General features: G+C 40.8%; 2 protein-coding genes across 2 annotated transcripts; one reads left to right on the forward strand and one right to left on the reverse strand.

Annotated features, from left to right (window-relative positions):
• On the reverse strand, window positions 1–6,133 carry LOC125884268 (high affinity immunoglobulin gamma Fc receptor I-like). The gene is made up of 5 exons (XM_049569167.1): window positions 5,938–6,133; window positions 1,448–1,492; window positions 744–998; window positions 298–543; window positions 1–169 (listed from the first exon to the last, which is right to left on the reverse strand). The coding sequence occupies exons 1-5, from the start codon at window positions 6,131–6,133 to the stop codon at window positions 15–17; spliced, it is 897 nt and encodes a 298-aa protein (XP_049425124.1). The 3' UTR covers window positions 1–14.
• Window positions 6,134–6,192: 59 nt separating this feature from the next.
• Window positions 6,193–12,974, forward strand: LOC125884269 (butyrophilin subfamily 1 member A1-like). Its single transcript, XM_049569168.1, has 7 exons — window positions 6,193–6,290; window positions 7,124–7,239; window positions 7,566–7,647; window positions 8,728–9,069; window positions 11,675–11,968; window positions 12,073–12,086; window positions 12,873–12,974. Exons 2-7 carry the CDS (start codon window positions 7,219–7,221, stop codon window positions 12,972–12,974), a joined length of 855 nt encoding a protein of 284 aa, XP_049425125.1. The 5' UTR covers window positions 6,193–6,290; window positions 7,124–7,218.
• Window positions 12,975–23,448: the final 10,474 nt, after the last annotated feature.

Here is a 23,448-nt window from a genome sequence, read left to right on the forward strand (position 1 = left end):
TACATGAGTATCAGTTATGTTTGTGCAACTGTAACTGTGAGTTTGCCACAGTGCAGCAGTCCCACCAGCAGCAGCAGCAGAGGCACCATCACTATGGTGAACACCGTCCTTAAGACGAGGACGACATGTATGAAGAGGTCTGAACAGGGACAAGTCTCTCTGTGATGAGCTGCAGAGACAAGAGAACATATCGGCTGTAACATCATGACAGTATTAACAGTATGTAACAGGTTGTCTCTGAGAGCTGCTGGAGCACAAGTTGAACACTGACACATTTTAAACAGTGTCATGTCTCACCTCTGACAGCCATCCAGCTCTCTGGTGACTCTCCAGCTCCAGAGATGTGACACTTGTAGAGTCCTTCATCAGACTTGGACACACTGTGGATGGTCATCTCTCCTGTAGAGCTGCTCCTGATGAGGACGCCATCTTTGTAGAAACCAGCTGTCAGGTTTGAGGAGGTTGTATTGTTCCTGCAGCTCAGAGTGACATTCTTGCCTTCTCTCACAGGGAGGACAGGACTCTCCAGGATCACTGAACCATCTGAACAACAAAGGTTTTATATATTGTGATTCTTGTGATTCTAAGAAATACACTCATTGGCTGACTTTGTGGAAGTTAAATGGGAGGATTTATCTTGACAGAACCAACGTTTTTAAGATCTGTACATCAACATCTTCCTCACTTTCAAAAATAATCACATGGATTTCATTCAACAACTTTTTATTGAAACTTTTCCTTACCAGTGACAGAGATGTTGACACTGTTGCTCCTCTCTCCTTCTTCAGTCTCACACCAGTATTCTCCACCATCTGCGAGATAGGCTCTTTTAATAGTGCAGAATAGCACCGGCATCCGCTCGTCGCATGCTGAAATGAACTGCACAGTATTTCTGACCCCTCTCAGCTGAGTGGAGCCATCCAGACCCTCACAGTGAAAAGAGACAGTCTCAAACTCAAAGAGCTGCAGTGTGGTTGGAACGATATGGAAAGCTGCATCTGAGACAGAATCACATGGAAGAAAAGATTTCTCCAAAATGAGACGTACAACACTGCATAATTCAATGTTAAATATCAAGACAAAGCCATGTACAGTATCTGCAGCTTGTGGCGGACACAGTTTAAATTCGGTGGTGCACGCTTTAATATTCTCTCTCAGTGTGGACGTTAATTTGAAACAGAGGCCAATTTCAGATTATTGTATGCCAAACAATTTTGTAACTTATACAGTGTTAGAATCAAAGCAATATACACTGTTTAACTGGTATCCAGGCTTTAGATCAGTGGTTCTCAACCTTTTTTTGGCCAAGCACCGCCAAACTGATACAAATTAGGTCACGGACTCCCGTGTGATAAAATGTCATAGGCTTGATGCTGCCATCAAGAAAAATAACATATGATACAAAACAAAACATGTAGAATTACTGTGTTTCGTTAGTCCTTCTTACCGTTGTTCTGAACATGAGCACTGAGCAGAATGATTGCAGGCGTCACTGCAAAGACAAAGAATACAAACTGTTTATCACCCACACACTTGTCTATGATATATACAGGAATATGTACGACTTAAAGCTGAGACTCAGTACTCACACAGTCTGACGCAGAGAGCTGTAACCTCCATGCTGCCTTGCTGCTGACTGACCCTCAGACTGAAATACAGCACAAGTTTAATGTAGACGAGAGCTTCCTCTTCCTGTTCAGTTTAGTTCTGATGTTGAGACCAAAGTTGGGGCCAACTCAACATACAACATATAGCAGTGTGGTGAACCCTGTGGTTCAGAGGACAAGACGTTAACCTTGAAGAAAAGAGAAAAGAAAGACGAGTTGCACTTGACAAAGAGTTCTAGATATAAAAAGACCACGACCATGAAAGTCATGTGTTGTTGATTGTGGGAGGCACACAACATACCCAGCAGAATGAGCATTCACCTTACATTGGTGGTTACTGCCTCTACGGCCTCAGGTTAAACAAGAAGTGTGTGTCACGTCTGCTTCACCTCTGTTATTCTTGCCCATTCTAACTCTGTTCCTTTTTGGTGCCCCAGGCGCGCCTGTCTCAATCACCCGTTCTCCGTTTCCTTTCAGGAGGTTAAAAAGCGGGGAAGTCACAGCGTCATATTGTGTTAGATCATTGGGGTACAACACAGGGGTAGTTAAATCTGGGGCTGTATTCACAAACCTTCTGAGAGTCCTCTCAGAGAGCTCTTAACTTGGGCTAAAACTCTTCAGTAAGGAGTCCTGGCTGGAGGAAAGTTCTCAGAGCAACTCTGAGAGGAAGGGACAGGAAGTTTAACCTCAGTGAGGAGGTGTGGTCAACTGTGTTGCTAGGTATGATGCAGTCTTTTAACAGATGTGATTGGTTGTCAGAGACACAACCTTCTGTGAGCCTCTAAGCTGTGAACTGCTGCTTGGCAATGGATAAATACAGGCTTCTCTCAACGAAGACATTACCCAACTAAAGTGCTGGGGCAAAACAAAAAAGGGAGGCCAGCTTTCTTCTTTCAATCAGAAAGAAACTATCAGGAAATATATCATTACCAACATTTTAAATAAAAAGAGAAAAAGGAGAAGGAGGAGGAGACTGGTTATCTGAGTTAACAAACCCCCTTCTACCGGTCTGTGTTTTCACTTTCATTACAGATTACACCAGTTTTTCTGTTGCCACAGTGCTGCCTCCTGTCGTCATGGGTTGCTGTCTTTGATGGTTTGCTCCAGTGACGACCACCTGTGCAAAGCTTCACCTGTGTGACAACTGATGTTAAACAGAGGACTAGTTCCTCTCTATAGCTCAATATATCCAGTCCCGAGCCATCAAAAAATGCCTTGATCAGCTTCGGTTATGATCTTTGAGCCAGGAACGGAACATCTTAAGCTATTACCCTCCCCTTCCTTGTTGTTCTAGAGACATCACCCCCTTAGTGCCTCGTTAATACCAAGCCGTAATGTAAAGTGCAACAACAAACCTCAAAATCGACGACCCCTCATCTCCCTGTCAAACCAGCATGTGTGTTGTGAGACCCTCTGTCTGCAGGAGACCAGAGAGAAAGGTGTTTTTGAAAGTCTCTGTGTTCAGCTCTCAGTACGTCTGTAGCTTCTAACTCCTAATACTCCTAACTTCTAATCTCTGTGGTTTGGAGTTAAGTTTGTCTCCTGCGTTCTGTTTGTACTTTAGCTATCTGCTTTATTTTACTGTTTCATGTTCGCTATCCACCGTATTAGTTGTGTAAAGTAGCTGCTCGAAAACAATATTTCCTTATTTTGCTGCTTCACAATAAAAGTTTTAAAAGAATACTCCGATGATTTGGGAGTTATGCCCTTTCTCTATCATTTTCATATTGAGACAACATGATCGATATCTTTTTTGTGTCTGTACGCCCAGTGGCTGGGTCTCAGTGGTTAGCATTGCGGCTTAGCTTAGCGAATACAATTGAAGTCCATAGGGGGTCAGTAGCCTGCTCTGTAAAAGTGAAAAAATAAACGTTACAGAAACGCTAAAGCTGGCATTTCTGCATGTGCATTTAAAATAAACATGTTTAAACATTAATTCGAAAAACGAGAGTCCTTTATAGTCGTTTTAGAAGAAGTTTGATACATGGAACTATAGTGTGTTTACGCCCTGCGCTGTGATCCGCGGAGGGATACACCGGTGAGCAGGCACAGGCACAGACGTAGCCTGTAAAAAAAAAAAAAAACTCAGTTGTTTATTTAGCCTAGCGATATCTCCGGACTATAGTAGCCGCAATGGACGACTTTGAACGCGATTTTGAAGAGTTCCTTGTAGCAGACACAGACCCAGAGCCATACCTGTTTGAGCCGGAGCATACAGATGAGGAACTCCAGCTGTTGTACAATCTTTATAACAAGTTACAAAGACTCAACATTTAATGTCCACTTAAAAAGATAAAAGTAGCATTTGCCAGCAATAAAATAAAGTTGACAGTGCAATAGGTCTAATGTTGGTTCTGCTTTGGAGCAGCTAAGGGGGGGGCCCAAGCGGTCCCCTTAATTAAAAGGACAAAAACACACAATTAACAATCAGGCTGTCTAAGGGTACAGGCCACTTATCCACTCTTACTTCACCATGTGCTTCCTGTAACCGGGGTGGTTTCACACGCACACCATCACTGCAATCATCACCCAGAGTGTCAGTAGCCTACTTCAACTGGGGCCTGTTGTTCGAAAGTAGAATTAACCAATCCAGGATAAGTGGAAAAGTGAGGCTGGACAAATTCCCCTGAGTCCATCCTGGCTTAATTGGTTGTTGGAACACCAAGCCAGGCTGAGGAGGAGCGGCTTTGTCAAGCCAGGTGTAACTTACTCAGGTGAGTGCGCGTCCATGGCTTTCTTAAATAGACCCCGAGATCGATCACAGATTCACCGATGCAGCAATGGAGAGGGCACGTGCCGCATACTTCTCACCCAGTGAGCAGCGTCTCATCATGGACACTTATGAAGAGGTAAAACATATAATCACGAAGAAAGGAAACACTGCAGCGATAATAAAGCAGAGAGAGAGTGCGTGGCAAACAACTGCGGACCGACTGAATGCGTAAGTAATCTAAAAATATACATAATTATGTCATAATTATGTCATAATTACAAATTAACAGTTCCTTCCACACATTAACAGTTGTACACTTCACCTTAAAGGTGAGCAGTGGATATAATATTACTCGAGAACCAATTGCTGATTTCACACCAGCGGACGAGCTCGCCCTGGATCAGAACCGAGCAGGACGATGATGGAGGGGATACGGGGGGGGGGGCAAATACAGACTCTGTCCCACCCACAGAAACCGCCCTCTTCATACAAGGTACATTATTCCAGTATACTGTACATGGAATCAGTCATTTTATTCATTCATTAATCAACCAGTGGTGTTATGTGGACTGTCTGACTTTGGATTGTCTTGCAGTGTAAGACAAATTGACAAATTCAAAGAAAAACCTGAAGGAAACTGGACTTAGAAATTAAGAAACTAGAGAAATAAGTGACTTTAATGCACACTGTAAGCATGACTGTGATGCAGTGTATTAATCAATATCATTTCTCATTCTCTCCACAGCTCAAAGCAGACACTGACTGATTACAGTATTTTTCATTTAAATAAAATGAGGTTGAAGAACATTGTGGTTTCATCTTCATGTTTTCATTCATTGATGTAAAGTACACTGGAGTTATTGGTCCAGTTAACTGGGAATATAATTTGGGAAGGTCACACAGTTATGACACCTAATAACCACTAATTGTGTTAATGCCAAATACACCTACTTGTATGTTTATTCCAACAATTAATCCTTTTTTATTGGTAAAGATATGTGCATGTCAAAGTATGCTTGGGCTATGACAAAAATAATGTTTTAAATATTTTTTTATTGCAGGCTTAATGTATTTTGTTCAAAAATGAGGCAAATACGTACATAAGAACATGAAATGATGGTAAAACACATTGATTTCCGATCGCAGTGACAGCTGACTGGACAGATAAGGCACCAGGCTAAACTAAGCCTGGTTGTTAGCCTGGTCGGGACCAGGCTTAGTGCACAGAATAAATCTCCATGGCAACATATGTGCCTCTGCTTTCGAACAACCGAATCAGTGCTGAGTTAAGCCTGGATAACCAACATATCCCGGCTTAATCCCTTATCTAGGTTTGGAACAACAGGCCCCTGCATGCAGGTGCTCAGCACACCACACCAAACCCAGTGGCCGGCGTCCCTGGACAGCCCAATAACTTTATCCACACAGATAAAGGTGAAACAAAAACAAAAGTAAATAACTGAGTACACAGAAATAATTACCAAACAAAAGGATAATTTTAGGCAAAACAAACCACTAGGCACAACAGTGACAGACAATCGTCTGCTGCCACACACGCAGCTCACTCATGTCACCTCATGGGACTCCTTCATATCTCTGTCAGTACTGCCTCCTAACCCAGGGCGATCTGCACCTCAAACGGGGTTTTACACGTCTTGCCAGTGGGAACAACGACATAGAGTAGCAGCCTGACTGAGTGTAGCTCGCAGGAGATGTTTAAAGGAGATACAGCTGCGATAATCCATGAGAGCGAGTTGGCGTCTCCCTTATATGGAAAGCGGAAGAGCGTGACGCAATGAGGGTAACCTGTCATGTAAAGTGGCGGTGCAGTTACTGTGCAGGTAACAAATAGAGGCGGTAAGCAGCAGAGAGGAGGGACAGAGAGGGACACAAGCATAACCCTGCGACACTAAGATAACCTGGAAAAAAAGGCCCAGGCCTGCAGGAGCTGATGGACAGCTGTCAGTCGGGTGAGTAATATCAGTAATATCGTCCGTGTTGTCTCTTTGTTTGCTTTTACCGAGTGACCCAGCGTACCTGTCCCAGAGCCAGCTGCAGCTGTTGCTCACCGGTGTATCCCTCCCCGCAGGGCGGAAACATTAGTGATGGTGAGATGAAGCCTCATGAAGCATTGAAGCTTTCCAGCAAATGGGTTCAGAGAATAACAGGCTGGACCTGCCCACCTGTTGTGCCTGCCTTGGATTTTTTTTTGGTCAGCTGTGTATGTGTCTGCATTTAAGCCCCACTCCCTTTGTTGCCAAAATTTGCTGAATGTGATAATATCACATGTTTTGTCCTTCATGACTGGCTCCGCCTCAGCCAACAGCAGAAAGACATTTTGCTTTGCAGCCAGAAATCTCTGGTGAAGAGCTCCTACAGGCAGATTCAACATGACACTGTGTAAAATCTGAGACACAGTATATTAATGCTGTTTGGCTTCAGACAGTGTGAACCTGAGAAACAAGTCCTGTTCTGCCCCTGCGGTCACATTACAGACCCAACAACAAGCTCATGAAATCCCCCTTTTCCCAAGTTGTTGGTTCTGATGGCAGCTCTAATATATTAGTGATCAGTTACCTGGCAACAGACTCAAAGTTCAGCTGTTCACAAAGATACGCAAAGTGAAACTGCCTGTAGGACAGCAGAAACAGTCACCTCACTGTGTTAAAACTTTAACTGATAAATTAATTCTCACTTTTTCCAGCGTTAGACTTTAATCAACAGGTCTCTACCAGGGACCTATAGTCTTCTGTAGTTCTAAACTTTGATTTATTGTTGACCTTTTTCTCCTGGTTCAAACTAGATCTGATGCAGCACCATTCAGTTGATAAACCAGAATGAGATAAGGTCACAGTCTATCAATGATTTACGAATTTTATAGATCTACAGTCTGAAGAAATGACAGACATCATGAAACAGGTATGTTGTCTCTTAAAGTTATTTTTGCCTATCCTACGCAGTTTAACTTTTATTCTAAAAGACGGTGTCACTGTCTGGAATTAAAGTCTGCATTTAGATCACAACTGTAGTTAATAAAAAAGGAACGAAGTCGATTTGTGTTGGTGGAAATGTTGAAGCCAGTGTGGCAGTGGAAGGAAAACAGTTTTCATTGCACCGTGTGTGGGTTTTGTTGCATGTGTTGACAAATGTTGGAATCAAAAGAGTGTAATTTGATATGGTCAATGCATGTGAGTAATTCAATAATTCTAACAGGAAATATTGGTGTGTTTTCTTTGTTGCACCAGACAGACAGACTGTCCCTTCAGTCTCTGCTCAGACCACTCAGTGTTTTGTTGCTCCAGCTTCTCTTCACACACTTTTCTAAAGGTAAGGTTTTAGCATTATTTAAAAAATTATGTCAGCAGACTGCTGTTGAGTGACATTTTAGTTACACTAGCAGATTAGCAGATAAAGCGCTCATGTGGGTTGCAGTGTCATGGTATCCAGGAAGGTGCTCTTTGGTCAGAAAGTGCAGTACATCGTGAAAAAACAAAATCCAAGGCAACTCTTCTCTGGTACATAAGTTAAAAGGCCTTTATTAAATGGCTAGTTCATGATGAACATTAAAAACACCAACATGTTTCGGCCATGCTCACTGGCCTTCATCAGGGCATAAAGCTGCAGAGGCCCTACTCAAACAAGAGTTTTGCTTATATGCCTGCAATTTGGCAAATGGAGTGTTGATTGGCTCCACCCATGTTTCAGCAGGGCCTCATTTAGGCCACCTGTGAACCCTGCAGCTTTATGCTCTGATGAAGGCCAGTGAGCATGGCCGAAACATGTTGGTGTTTTTAATGTTCATCATGAACTAGCCATTTAATAAAGGCCTTTTAACTTATGCACCAGAGAAGAGTTGCCTTGGATTTTGTTTTTTCAAGATATCCTGGCTTATAAATAATCTCTGCCTCTGTGTCTCAACAGCTTTTGACCAACATGATGACCTTTGCCTAACTAACCTAAGTGGTTTGAGTTACCTAAAATGAACCATAAACTATATAAAATGTATTTTTTTTTTGTTATTAATTTATCAAATAGAACTAATGTTAATCATACCTTAGATGCTACAAGCAAACACTGTAGACGAAAGTAATTGAATACATTGCAATGAACATTGTGCAGCTTTGTAGATATGTTTATTCAAAAAAATATTCTCATTACATTAAATGTAATTGGGTCATATTGCATGGCTGGGTGGCTGGATGTGTTCATTAATCTGACGTTGCAATGAAAGACAAGTCACTGACTGTAAAATATGAAAAAATATGAGCTCCTTTCAGCTTTCCGCTCCTATGACTGATGCCAGATGTTTAATTTCCTTTAAGAAAAATAGTCTCTATTATTAAAATAGTGTCTTGGCAACATCTTTCTATTGTGAGCAAATAAATAAACAGATTTGTTTCTTTCCAGGTGAATCTCAGTTGATTGGTCCACCTCATTCAGTAGTAGCAGCAGTTGGAGACGACGTCATTTTGCCATGTCACCTGGAACCTGTGATGGATGTTACTGCAGAGACATTGGAGTGGAAGAGATTTGACCTCAAACAAAGATTTGTCCATGTGCTGCGTGCTGGTCAGAACCTCGAGCATGTAAAAAATCCGTCCTACAGAGGAAGAACATCACTGTTTACTGATGAACTGAAGAGAGGAAACATTTCACTCAAACTCTCCAAAGTACAACTCTCTGATCAGGGAATATATCACTGTGACATTCCAGAACTGGGAAAACAATCTTCAGTTAAGCTTGTTGTTGGTAAGTAGACACATACACTTCATTATTCACAAACTTCTTGTCAGATATCTAAGACCTTTGGTCCATAAACCAGCTGCATTTCACAATGAATGACAAATGAAGTGGTTACATATCAACAGATATCTGCATTTGTAGATGACACTGAATAATACTCAAATACATAAAATTATATAAAGCTATAGTTTTTTCCATCATGCTAGGTCCAGCTGTTCTCATGTGCTGTTCATTTGTTTACCTACGTAAAGTAATGTGCCAGAATATAAGCCATGTAATTGTAAACTAATAATTCATATATAACCTGAAGTATAATCCTAAAGGCGTGTCACATGACAAATGCACTAATGGGAGTAAATAAGGAGTGAAGCCTGCATAAGGACACAGGTTGGGGAGGTGGATGTGTTTAACAAACACACAACTTTCCCCCAAGAAACCAGTGTTCACGTCCCATATGGAACCAAATTAACTTAAGTTATTTTAACGTTCCAAGCATGTTTCTCCTCATAATCCTGCCCTTCTTAAGTTTACTTTCCTAAACCTAACCTACATCATTTTACATTAATTATATAACACAACAATGCCCAAACATGATTTTTGTTCCTAAACCTAACTGATGTAACTTTATTGTCCTGAACCAACCCACAAAACTTTGCATAAAGTGACTCATCTAACCATGATTAATCCTTAACATACATTACCTATCTTTACCTCTCTTAACGTAACCTGCATAACTGAATGTTAAGTACGTAACATTACAACACCCAACCATGATATTTTTCCTAAACCCAATGTATGGAACTTTATGTTAAGTATGTAATGCAATGATGTCCAACCATGATTCTTTTCCTGAACCCAACTTAAGTAACTTTACTTCCTTTAGCGTAACCTAGACACCTGTACATTTCTTAACCGACCTACAAAACTCTATATTAAGTACATAACATGATGACACCCAACCATGATTCTTTTCCAAAACCTATTGTATGGAGCTACGCTAAGTATGTAATGCAACAATGCCAAACCATAACTCATTTCTAAACCTAGCCTAACCTTTTTGTCTTTTTTTAATGTCTTAAGATATATTAAGAACCATTGAATGCAGATACCTTGTTAATGGAGAGCTCCTCCAAGTCTTTATTCCTGACAAACAGGAAGCTTTACAGATTCGCAGATTTACAGTCCTTGGTCCGGAGTAGGATATGTGAATTTTTTCCAAGATGCTTTTAATCATTAGCTTTGGAATTGCACACATTTCGAAACAGGTTCTTTTTTAATTGTGACAATTTTGAGGTAACTGTCTTAAGTACACAATTCTCAAAAATTTTAGAAAAATTATTCATCCATAGACTTGATACATTTATTGAGAAACACAATATTTTAAGTGACAGCCAATATGGCTTGAGAGCAAAAAGGTCCACCTCTATGGCAGTGATGGAACTTGTGGAAGGGATATCTACTGCAATAGATAACAAGGGATATACTGTTGGTGTTTTTATTGACTTAAAAAGGCGTTTGATACTATTGATCATGATATATTAATGAATAAATTAGAGAAATATGGTATAAGAGGGTTAGCATACATGTGGATGAAAAGTTACCTGGATGACAGATATCAATATGTGCACTTAAACAATGTTAAATCAGATCAATTGAAGGTCACTTGTGGGGTCCCTCAAGGGTCTATGTTAGGCCCTAAATTATTCATATTATATATCAATGATGTTTGCAGTGTTTCCAAACTGTTAAAATGTGTTTTATTTGCTGATGACACCACTCTCTACTGCTCAAAACAAAACAAAGTTTATAATTTTTGGCACCAGACAAATTAAAAAACAGGTTAAAATCAAGGTAAATTGCAGTGAAATTGAAAGAGTGTATGAAAATAAATTTCTTGGTGTGATAATTGATGATAAACTTTGTTGGAAGCCACATATAAATAATGTGAAAACTAAAATGTCAAAAACCATCGCTATACTGTATAAAACAAAGAATGTCCTTAACAAAAAGTCATTATACACGCTTTACTGTTCTCTGTTACTTCCATCTATGACTTACTGTGTGGAGATATGGGGTAACGCATACAAAACTAACACTCATCCTATTTTTAAGTTACAAAAAAGAGCTATACAAATCATAAATCGATCAAACTACACTGAACCAACGAACAAATTGTTTACTGATTTAAAAACCGTTGAATTTTATGATTTAGTTGAATTTAAAATGGCACAGATATGGATATTTGCTTGCTATTTGTTTTGGAACTTTATTTCTTTCTTTCTTTTTTTTTGATTTCTGTCGGATGTTGAAAGCTTGTTTGTTCTGGAGCTTTATAGTCTAACTCAGATTATGAAGTTAAAGAGTTGCCTTGCTGAAGTTGTTTTTTTTTGTAAAAAAAAAAAAAAAGGGGTAGGCATAATAAGCATGAGCTTTAGTCTACACCTTTTCGATTAGCTTCATCCCCCGTTGTTTGTGGTTGAGGTAAATCTTCTATGTATCTTGTGGAGGGTGTTTTTTTTTCGGAATGCTAATCGAAATAAACTAAACTAAACTGAAGTATCTATGTTTTCCGTCCACTGATACCACATTTTTAAACTTTCCTTTTGCTCAGCATCAGGTGCTGTTTCCCCACCTGTCATCAGTTTAGCAGGAATTGACAGAGAGAGAGGAGAGGTGATTTTAAACTGCGAATCTAAAAGCTGGCATCCAGAGCCTGAGGTGTTGTGGCTGGACGGTGAGGGAAAGCTCCTCTCTGCTGGACCTACAGAGACAGTCAGAGGTCGTGATGACCTCTATACTGTCAGCAGCAGAGTGACTGTGGAGAAGAGACACAGCAACAGCTTCACCTGTAGAGTCCAACAGAGGAACATCAACCAGACCACAGAGACACACATCCAGGTTCCAGGTAGACCAAGTATCTTTCTATGATGCACTCACATGTTTTAGCATCAGCCAGCTGAGGCCTAATTTTGTATCAATGTCATGTTATTCTGTGTTTTATCATTTCAGATGATTTCTTTAAGGTCCGGTCCAGTTCTTCTTCTATCATCACTGGTTTGGCAGCTGTTTGCATCCTGCTTCTTCTGTTCCTTCTCTTTTTTGTGTGGAAATGGAGACAAATGAAAAGAAGTAAGTCAAACATTAACTGCAGTGCTTTGTGAATTGTATAACTGTGTAAATTATTTTATCTTAATGTCAGTATTTTATGTTGTGTTGTTGGTATAAGTCAAATTGTCAAGTGTCTTATTTTCATAGAAACTTACCACTGTGCAAAGGTTTGTTTGATATGTTACAAAAATGCACACAGAATGGTTTCACATGATATGCTATAAATTAGTGTCTCACAACAATGTTTCATACGTAATGTAAAGTTACAGAGGTCAGGTTTAGGCAAGTGAAGTTATTGTGGTTAGGTTTGGGGGAAGAAACATGGTGACAATGTACCTTAAAATAACTCAAAGGTCACTTGGTTTTTTCACGGTTCCAAACACTGGTCTTCTGGGGAACGTCTTGTGTTTTGTCACCCATCCACCACCCCAGCTTCCAACCTTATGGGACTGCTTCCTTCTTTAGTCCCGTCAGCGCATTGGTCATGTGATCGCAGCCTTCCAAAATATGTGGGTTCAACACAAATTGCTGACTCATGGTTACATTTGTTGAAATGCTGGTGCATTACTTTGCGTAGGAAAACGAGCAGTGCATGAGAACAGCCTGTTACAGATGACCTGGTTTTAGACTGAAACATCTTGTATGCTATGATACCTTCCCATGCAAATATCTTGAATTCTACTGCTTTTGTTTTTGCACAGAGACCGAGAGACGCCACAGGGATGAAACTGAAGAAGAAGGAAGGAGGAATCACTCTGAAACTAACAGAACTGAAGATCAGCTCGCTACTGAAGAGGAAATGAATGCTTTGAAGGGAAAAGAGGAAAAGAAGAGCAAACATGTATGTAAAGAAACAGGACATTACTTTGAGTAGAGAGAACAAAACCAAGAGCAGGAGGAGTAAAGATTGATCTTAGCAAGAAGGATACAACAAATAGGATTAAGAGAAGAAATTAAGAGGAGTACAAGAGCACAGATGACACAGAGCTGAGCAAAGAATGAAATAATCTGGATAAAGGGGAAGGACAGAGTAAAACCACAAAAACCCTCAACAAAAACCAAACACCATAGGTCATTTGTACAAGCAGCTTATTGCAACCATATTTTTGTCTACTATTGTGGACGACACCCGTAATTATGAGGAAGGCAAAGGAGGAAGTCAAGTGACGAAGTGTGAAGAGCAACACAGTTCACATAGGGAGATGGTCAGGGTGGATGAATGTGCCAAACAAACCCAGGACTTCCACCCAGAAGACCACTGTCTGTGTCCCCGGTGAAACCAGAAGTCAACCTTAAGTTATTTTAAGTTAGATCTTAACTTTATGTTAAAGGGATAGTGCACCTAAAAATAAAAATTCAGCCATTATCTACTCACCCATATGCCGAGGGAGGCTCAGGTGAAGTTTTAGAGTCCTCACATCCCTTGCGGAGATCCAAGGGGAGAGGAGGTAGCAACACAACTCCACCTAATGGAGGCTGACGGTGACCTATATTAAAATATCCAAAAAACACATAATTGAAACCACAAAATATCTCCATACTGCTCATCCGTAGTGATCCAAGTGTCCTGAAGCCACGACATAAAAAGTTGTTTGGAAAAACCTCATTTAAACTCTGTTTTTAGCGCACACACGTTAGCTCGGTGTACACAGAGGCAGTTAGAGTTACAGGCTACAATGAGGCTAAAAACAGAGTTCAGATGACGTTTTTCCAAACAACTTTTTATGTTGGGGCTTCAGGACACTTGGATCACTACGGAGGTGGCTCATTGATGCTGAGTAGGAGGCATGCTGCCAGATGTCCCCCTGCAGCCTGTTCCTCAGGTCTGTCTTCACTAGGGCTGACCCCCCAAAAATTTAAAGCTTTGAAGCTTCGTTTGATGGCATGGGATTCAATTGTGAAAAAAAAAAAAAAATCGAATATTCAGCCTTTTTTTCCTCCCATTTTTTTGGGGGGGGACCTTGAATGCAACACTAACCCCGCATCTCCGACAAGGAAATAGAAAGCCCAGTGTGCAATGAATGGAGACCATTATCCTGCTTGAACACAGACAGCTAAATTCTTTCAACAATGTGACTCAAAATAATGATAAAATAGATTTTATTGATGTAAAATAATATGCTGATGGTGACATTTTCCACCGATCCGCTGTGTTCTGAGTGTGGTGTCAGTGACACATGCTGCTCTAAGTCGCGCATCTGTCTGCTTGCGCTGCAGTGCGCGCTGAGGGTTTAAATTGTTAGTGTTAAATCAAAAGTTAAACACTACTTATCAGCAAGCCTGAGCCTCCTTATCTATTGTTACCTGACTCTCCTCCTCGGGAACTTTCCTCTTCTTTTGAAAATAATTTAAAATACTACGGTGTCCTGTGCGAGCAGCTGCAGCACTTATGCAGACAGGCGATTCCGGTGCACGTTTTTCAAAATAAAGCGTAGTGAAACATTTTTATGATATTTAAAGCCACAGTGTGTAGGAATTTCTCCCATCTAACATTGAAATCATATATTGTATTCAAACAGATGGCGCACTCTAGCGCCTCACTGTTTCAAACACGTATTGCAACAGCTGTAGCCGCTGTGTACCAAAAAGCTATGATAACACTGATGAAACCATGTCATCCGATACTACATGGAGTATTCATTCAGGCTCCTACGCAGACACACGCGACGCGAGTTGACAAACCCCCACATAGGACCCCCACATTACAACATACGACTGTTGGGGCGGATGTAAATTGAAACAAACCAATCACGTCTTGTCCTTTGACAACTGACAAGTGGCTCAGCCTCACACACCTCATCCCTCTCCTCGCATTACTGCGCCGCTAACAGCTGTTAGTGGCCAGCGGCACTACTGCCGCATAACAAAGTCCCACTCTTTGAGCATAATGCAGGATCATGTATTATGCAGCATCACGAGAGACGGAATCCTCGTCGCCAAGAAAGTGCAAAAGGGAATCAAAAAGGCAGCGTGACCAGTGAATTAAAAAAACAATGGTCAGCATTGGGGTTGCCTTTCCCAGGTGGAGAGAGCTGCTGAAGGAGAAAGGTAATACAATCACAGGCCAGCGCTAACAGCGGCTAACAGCTAACAGTGGCTAACAGCAGCTAACAGCGGCGCAGTGATGCGAGGAGAGGGATGAGGCTGTTAGCGACTGGCTGCTAACAGCGGCTAACAGCTAACAGCGGCGCAGTGATGCGAGGAGAGGGATGAGGCTGTTAATGACTGACCGCTAACAGCGGCTAACAGCCAACAGCGGCGCTGGCCTGTGATTGCATTACCATTCTCCCTCAGCAGCTCTCTCTACCTGGGAAAGGCTACCCCGATGTGGGCCTTCGTTTTTTTAATTCGCCGGTCACGCTGCCTTTTCTATTCCTTTTTGTGCTTTCTTGGCGACGAGGATTCCGTCTCCCATGATGCTGCATATGCATGATCCTGCATTATGCTCAAAGAGTGGGACTTTGTTTCAAATTTGCCAGGGTAGTAGCGAAGCGCCTCTTGCTCCTCTCCTTCGGCTCCTCAGTCACGCAGTGCTGGCCTGTTTCTCAACGAAAACACCGAAGGCGGTGTTGTATGTCCCTTGCTGGCGGGTGTATTCTCACAATAGCGAAACGTAATGGAACCCCACAGACGACTTGCCCGCACAATGTACAAACAAATCCGAAATTCTCCTTTTATGAGAATAAGTCAGGTGGAGGTAATAGTACACCAGTGATGACATATTTATGAATGCAGACATCAATTTTTGCCAATAAACAACTGAAAATGTTACACAATGTCCCTTTAAAATTGAAATTCAAACTAATTATGGTCAATATGTGCGTAAATAATAGGCTATATGTATCTATATAACCTATATATCCATTCATACAATTTTCTACTTAACATTGTTTTCACATTAAAAACAACAACAACAACAACAACAACTGATTTTTAAGGTGTGGCGGCTTTTATTTTGCCGTGGCGGTGCGCCACGATCAATTACATGTAGTGGAAACCCTGGTGGAGTTGTGCTGCTACCTCCTCTCCCCTTGGATCTCCTCAGGTGATGTGAGGACTCTAAAACCTCACCTGAGCCTCCCTCGGCATATGGGTGAGTAGATAATGGCTGAATTTTCATTTTTGGGTGCACTGTCCCTTTGAGTAACATGACAACACCAAACTGTGATTCTTTTTCAAAACCTAACTAAGTGGTATATGCGTTAATTTAGGATATAATCAAGTGGGCCACATTCATAGATATATTTGAGAAGAGGGTACCAGACTCCAAGGTGGTGCCTCATAAGTTCAATGAGATTTGGTCACCTGGCAGATTCTAGCTTCTGAGTTGACATCTGGGGTATGTGGCTCGCTTAAAATCGGCAATACTGTTTCTTATGCTTGTTCCACCTGTGAACTCACTCAGTGTCACAGATTTTTTTAATCGCCTTCCTCAGCTCGAGGGAATACAAAACCTCCATGGATCAAAAATTCATAAAAGACAAGAGTCATAACTGACATTGGTCGCAGTCTGAAAGTTCCTATCAACAGTTTTACAGATGGTTCTTTTGTAAACGTGGTCTATGGGCAAAATGCTTTCGGGGCTAAAGGGGATTTTTTTTTCTTACAAATCCACAAGTGGCCACTGGAAAAAATTGGAAGTGGCTTCCCCGGGGGCCTGGGTACAAACAGCATATGTGGTCGTATGGGAATGTAGTCAACATAGAACTTTAATTTTTGCTGGGACAATCACAGGTTCAAGAAAAAAATGAGACAGAATTGGCAAAATCCAAATGAAGATGACAGCAAACATCAGAGGGGATTACATTAACAGAAAAAGAAAGAAAGCCTGACATGCAAGGAAAAACTAAATAGAAATATGTCATTGCCTGAATAATTTATATTCTAAATAGTTTGTATTTGATCATGACCAACTTTTGGGGGGCGATTAATAAAAGCTATATGTGTAGACATGAACTTAGTAATAACTTGTCCAGTCTTACTCCCTAATAAGGAAGATGTGACCCACCTTGTCTCAAATCTCTGTCTCCTCTCTCTTTCAGTCAAAGTGGCCATTAGTTTCCAGGCAGAGGTTCCAGGAGGAGCAGCAGAGGAGGGAGGAAGCTGAGAAGAAGGTTCATATTTGTATTTATTTATTTTGATTTTTTTTAAATAGAAGAAAACATTACATAAATCTGTAACTTGACAAACATTTTTTGGTCACTGTTGTCATGTTCCCTTACATGTCTTAATCAAAGATCATGTGTCTAAACTCAGCTCCAGGATGAACACACCAGGAGAGAAGAAGCTGAGAGACAAGTTCAGAGGAAGCGACAGGAGCTGCAGAAGAAGACACGAGAGGTTCATCACTTCACTTTCATTACTATGAAAATATTGCTTCTTCCTCCTATAAACATTTTTCAAATGTCTTTTTTTCCTCTCACTTTTTGATGGTATTTTATTTCCTATTTTAAAACCTCTGATTGTTGATATTAATTCTTGCATGTTAAATATGTGAAATGAACTTTACTAACAGAAATGTCATGTGTCACATTTATGTCCTATATCTTGTTTTTCATCCAAATTGTAGTAGAGTTAGTGGAGCCCAAGCCTGAGAGCAGAATGACATGAGTTCTTTTCCAGACCAAAACACAAACAGTGGTTGAAGAAACTTAAACTCAAACACTGAATGAATCAGAGCTTTAAGTAGAGTTAGATTTTTACCTTAGGTGTGATTGTGTTGTGTAATCACTTTCATGCAAGAGCGTTTCTCTCATCTAGTCTTTCTCTCTTTTCTCTCTCTCTCTTTACTCCAAGCTGGAGGGAATCCAGGCTGGAACCATCAAACAGCTCCAGCAGGAGACACAGGAATATGATTATTATTAATTTGTAAATGCTGTAATTAGATGGTTGACATGTCTACCCAGCTCTTTGTAACTTCTCTACATCACTCATTTCCAGTCCATCCTTAAATGTGTCACAGTCTCACTTTGTTCTTCCCAGATATACCACTTTTTGTATGTTGAGCTCATTGGAACACATAAATGACAAATATCAAAGACAAGGGTAAAAGTCCATTTTAAAGAACAAATCCAGAATCTAGGGTTGCATGATAATATCCGCACATCACTGGTATCGGCTCAAAGTGGCTTAAAATGTCTCGTAATATTTTTGGCCCGTTTAAGGCCATAGGAAAAACATCTGTGAATTCAGGGCCAAAACATAAAAGGTTTAGTTCCTGACTGTTGTTTATTGTCTGAAAAATAACAAATCCAAGAGGGTCACGACACCTGAGCAGGTCAGGAACAGGTAACTGGTAAGAAGAAAGCACAGGTTTGGGTTCACATGTCTAGAAGGCAAAGGTCATCACAGGCAACCTGGAAGTGGATGAGTGGAAATGGGTTGGTCTTACTGCAGGGCTGACGAGGGAAAGGTGGTAAAGTCGGAGGGCATCTGGTGGACGGATGGAGTACTGCAAGTCCAAAGAGTTCCTGAGAAATGGGCTGAGTGAAATGAAAATTACTGAAGCAAATATTCAGTACAGTTACGTACATATATTCCATTTTTGGTCCTCATTCCAAAAAAGGTAATTTTCCAACTGAGCTCTTTACACAGCCAATGAAAATTAGTATTCCACTCATCTACATGCAGCCGTGCATACTGCAAATAACGCCCCCTAACATGTTGTTAATCATGTCAAAAGTTGGACAGCAGGAGCCTTTGCACTGAAATAGGATTTCTCGAGCAGTAGCAGACTTTGGTGTTGTGATATTTGCTCATATCCAGAAACCTGTTGATATCCAAGTATTTCATAATGTTTAAATATAAGTGTGTTTCTCCTTCCCACAAAATGTGGGCTTTTTTTAGGCATGCATCTCCACTCCAGCCCTACAAACTGCTGGTGAATTGGTTTGTGTACAACATATCTGAGTGAGTGAGTGAGTGAGTGAGTGAGTGAGTGTCCGTCTGTGGGCCCAGATTTCATTCCATTATTTTGCTGACGACGTCCAGATTTACCTGCCACTAAGGTCTTTAAGCAAGGACGCAACACAACCTCTCCTGGATTGTTTGAGTGATGTCAAATCTTACTTGAGCTCTCATTTCTTAAATCTTAATGAGTCCAAGACAGAGGTTATCCTGTTTGGAGGCCATATGTCCCCATGCAGCTCCGCAGATTCCTAGGCCCCCTGAACCCCAACATTCGCTCCTCTGTAAAGAATCTCGGGGTGGTCTTTGATAGCCAATTCAAATTTGACAAACAGATCAGTGCTGTTGTCAAAACTAGCTTTTTCCAGCTACGTCTTCTAGCCAAAACCAAGCCCTATTTCTCAGCTGCAGACTTTGAAAGGGTGATCCGTGCCTTCATAACCACCAGATTAGACTATTGTAACTCCCTTTATGTTGGCCTGGATCAGTCCTCCCTCAACCGTCTACAGCTCGTCCAGAACGCTGCTGCTCGCCTCCTCACGGGCAAGAAAAAGCGCGACCACATCCCGCCAGTCTTAGCCTCCCTCCACTGGCTCCTGGTCCATTTTCATATTGATTTCAAACTTCTTTTAATTGTTTTTAAAGCCCTCAACGTTCTGGCCCCTCTGTACCTCTCTGAGCTCCTTTTGTGCCACACCCCAACCAGAACCTTAAGGTCTTTGGACCAACTACTGTTGGTGGTGCCAGAAACCAGACTAAAGTCTCGAGGTGACAGAGCCTTCGCAGCGGCTGCCCTCAGGCTCTGGAACAGCCTCCCCCTTCACATTCGATCTTCCCAGTCCCTTGAGACTTTTAAATCCTCCCTAAAAACCTTTCTCTTCCACCTGGCGTATCATTCAGCCTGAGCACGATAATCTCAAGGATTTTTTTTTTGTTTTTGTTTTTTTAAATTGCTATTTTAATGTTTGCACTGTTTGCTCTGTTTTCTTTTCGTTGTTTTCTACATCTGTTCTATTTTTATTATTGTTGTTTTAACTCTGTACCCACCTATGTGCAGCACTTTGGTCGACTGCCGTCGTTTTAAATGTGCTTTAGAAATAAATCCTGACTTGACTTGACTTGACTTATATGATGACTAAACATAATCATGCCAGCAAATGACAGATACCAAGTTTTTGACACTGCCGCACAAAGAGGAATATTTTTGTATTGTCCTGTGTGAACGACTGTTAACAAATGGTAGATTTTGTATTTTGGTTCACAGCAAAACTGAAACTAAAATATTAGCACTTATTTCCATTTCTGTAGTCAAAACACAGACACAATAAAACTTATCATTAATAAATACACAGAAGAAAAGCCTGAACAGACAAGTTTAGTTTATTTCAGTCATTTTCCAACTTATAAAACTTCAATACACTGGTAGACAGACAATGAATAAACACAGCAAATATATAATGCTTAGTTGATTATTCTTACATTCATTTATATGTGTGTGTGTGTGTGTGTGTGTGTGTGTGTGTGTGTGTTTCAGAACGACGACTGCCTGATCAGCTGAATCTCGCCCAGTGGACACAACATGGATCAGGATAAACGGCGAACAGCTCTGTCAGTCACAACTATGTGACCACAAGTTAGTGCCTTGTTCTCATGTGGAGAGGCACTATGACATACTCCTATACACTGACACTCTTTACACCCTATAGGTCAAAGTCACAGAACCACTGGAGCTTTTGGAGTTGTGCACTTTTTCTTATAAACCTGTGCTCTCAGTGCACCAGTGACTGTGCTACTTAACTCCCCAAGACACCAGTTAAAGGGGAACTAATGTTTTTTTCAACCTGGGCCCTATTTTCTGATCTACTTTTGTCTGTATGAGTGCTAGGATGTTCAGTATGTGACATTTCTCCAGTACAAAGCCAGGGCTGACCTGCCTGCAGCCCGTGAGCGGGCGCTATATTAAATAATAGGGCACTCAGACAGCGTCAAACAACGTCAAAATACGTCCACTAAAAGTGCATTTAAGTATTGGTATTGGTCCGAGGATCGAACCTTGCGGGACCCCCACTGAACATGTGAGAAGAGAGGACTTAACCCCCTCAACAACAACACACTGTTTCCTCTTAGTTAAATATGATTTTATCCACATGGTCGCCTGTTCTGAGAAATTAAAAGAAGAGAGTTTGTTTAACAACACTGCATGATCAACCGTATCAAACGCCCTTTTCAGATTCAGGAATACTGGACACACACTGATTTATCAAGAAACTGTCTAGTTTTCTCTCAAAATAAATTAATGGCTGACCCTGTCGAGTGGTGTTCCCGGAAGCCAAACTCTGCGGGGTGCAATGGAGTATGGCCACGGTTCAGATGCTCAGTAAGTTGTGTAAGCACACATTTCTCTATTATTTTGGAGGTGATTGGCAGGATGTTAATAGGCCTGTAATTATTCATGTCTGTCCTGCTTCCAGACTTAAAGATGGGATTAACTATGGCAACCTTCCAAGAAGATGGAACAACTGAGTGTCGTATAGATAAGTTAACTCGATGTGTGATCGGTCCAACAAGAAAATCTTTGTGTGCTTTTAAAAACATGTTGCCAAGACCGTAGATGTCCTTGGCCTTGGAGTTGTTTAGCGAGCCGATAATGTTAGCCACTTCAGCTTCTGTGACCTGTTGTATGGTGAATACCGGCAGTGCATGATTAATAGGGACCGGGCCATACTCCGAAGGGGAAAAAAGTTTGGATATGTCCTCCGCTGATTTAAAAAAAAATTGTTTAGTTCGGTGGCGAGAATGTCTGGACTTCTCTCCAGTTTATTATCAATAACAAGTTCTAGTTCGCAGTTATTTTGTTATTCTGTTTGCCCGTTAGTTTATTAATATTATGCCAAATTTTTTTCCCATCACCCCGAGCACTCTCCATGATTGCTATAAAAAAATTTGCTTTGGCCTTCCACATTGCCTGAGTTACTTTGTTCCTTGCAGCAGTGAATTTTAACCAGTCCGTAGTTAAGCTGGACTTTAAGAAAATCTTAAGAAGGAGATCACACACTTTCATCAAGTTTAGACAGTCAGGGGTTAACCACGGTAATAACGCTTTCCTTTTCTTCTGGCTCACCCTGCTGGAGAGAGATTCCATTATTATTCTGATGTGTTCATGAAAGGAATCTGCGGTGCTAGCCCCCCGGCTAACACCGCTGGTGGAGGAGGCCCCACAGGCGTTGGTTAACATGTGGCTTCTTGATGCTAAATATAATTTTGTTTTTTGTTTGTAATTCTATTATTATCATAACCCAGATCAAAATCTGTTACATTTTAACCCTTTGGAGAATTATTGTTTTTATTTGTTCTGTCAGATTCAATAATATCTAAATAAAGATATAATAGTGTTCATCTAAAGTGAAATATGTGCATTCTTCGTTGTTTTGCAACATCACTTGTACCAACAAACTTTTTTAAATGAAACCGCACAATCTTTTATTTGTGTTTTCTGTTCAGATGAACAGATGATATATTCCAGCGTACTTTTCCTTTAATGTTTGAAAAACTAAAATAAATAAAGGTGAAACAGTAAAAGAGTGTATCTGCAGAATATGAACATTTATCACCTTTCTTAATTGTTGTGTTTTAAAGCAGCTTATCAATCTGGATACATTTCATTTTTATGTTAAAAGAAAGTGGTTCAGAAATCATGATTATCATGTAAAATGATCCCGTGCTTCACCATCAACCAACAGATAAATAAAAAATAGAGGAAATCTCAAAAAGAAAACCATATGGTTGTGTAGCACAAATCTGTTTTTCCTTCCTTCATCTCAGTGAACAAGCCGCTCACTGGAGACGCTCAGTTCTACCCTCAGGCTCATCACAACACAGCTCAGTTTGTCTTACCATGTTGTTTCTGTTCCTGGCCTCTCAGACATTTACAGGCTTACATTTATAGGTTTGTGTTCTGTCACAATATGTGTATGAATAAACATGTACAACCTTTTCAGTGCAAAACTAAAGTTGCAATCCACTGAACTTGACCAAACAGAAGTTAATGTAATATGTATATTTTCAATCCAGTGACTACATCATCAACAGTCATCTCAAGTCCAGCAGCACTGGCTGTGTGTGTCTGTGCCTTTATTACTGCAGTGTCTCCCAAAACCTGATAACACAGCAACATTGCACCACATGAAAATACATTATAAATGTATCCGCTGTGCAAAGTCACATACCTGTAGCCAAACTAGACTTCAGGGCTCTAATGTGATCAAACTGAGGTGATTGATTATGTCCAGAGATGTACTGGGACTGAAATTCATCCTGGGCTTATGAGATAGAGAAGCCTCTATGTGAGCTCCTGCAGGGCGAGACGGGAAA

The sequence above is a fragment of the Epinephelus fuscoguttatus genome, linkage group LG23 (genome assembly GCF_011397635.1).
Source record: "Epinephelus fuscoguttatus linkage group LG23, E.fuscoguttatus.final_Chr_v1".
Taxonomy (NCBI): domain Eukaryota; kingdom Metazoa; phylum Chordata; class Actinopteri; order Perciformes; family Serranidae; genus Epinephelus; species Epinephelus fuscoguttatus.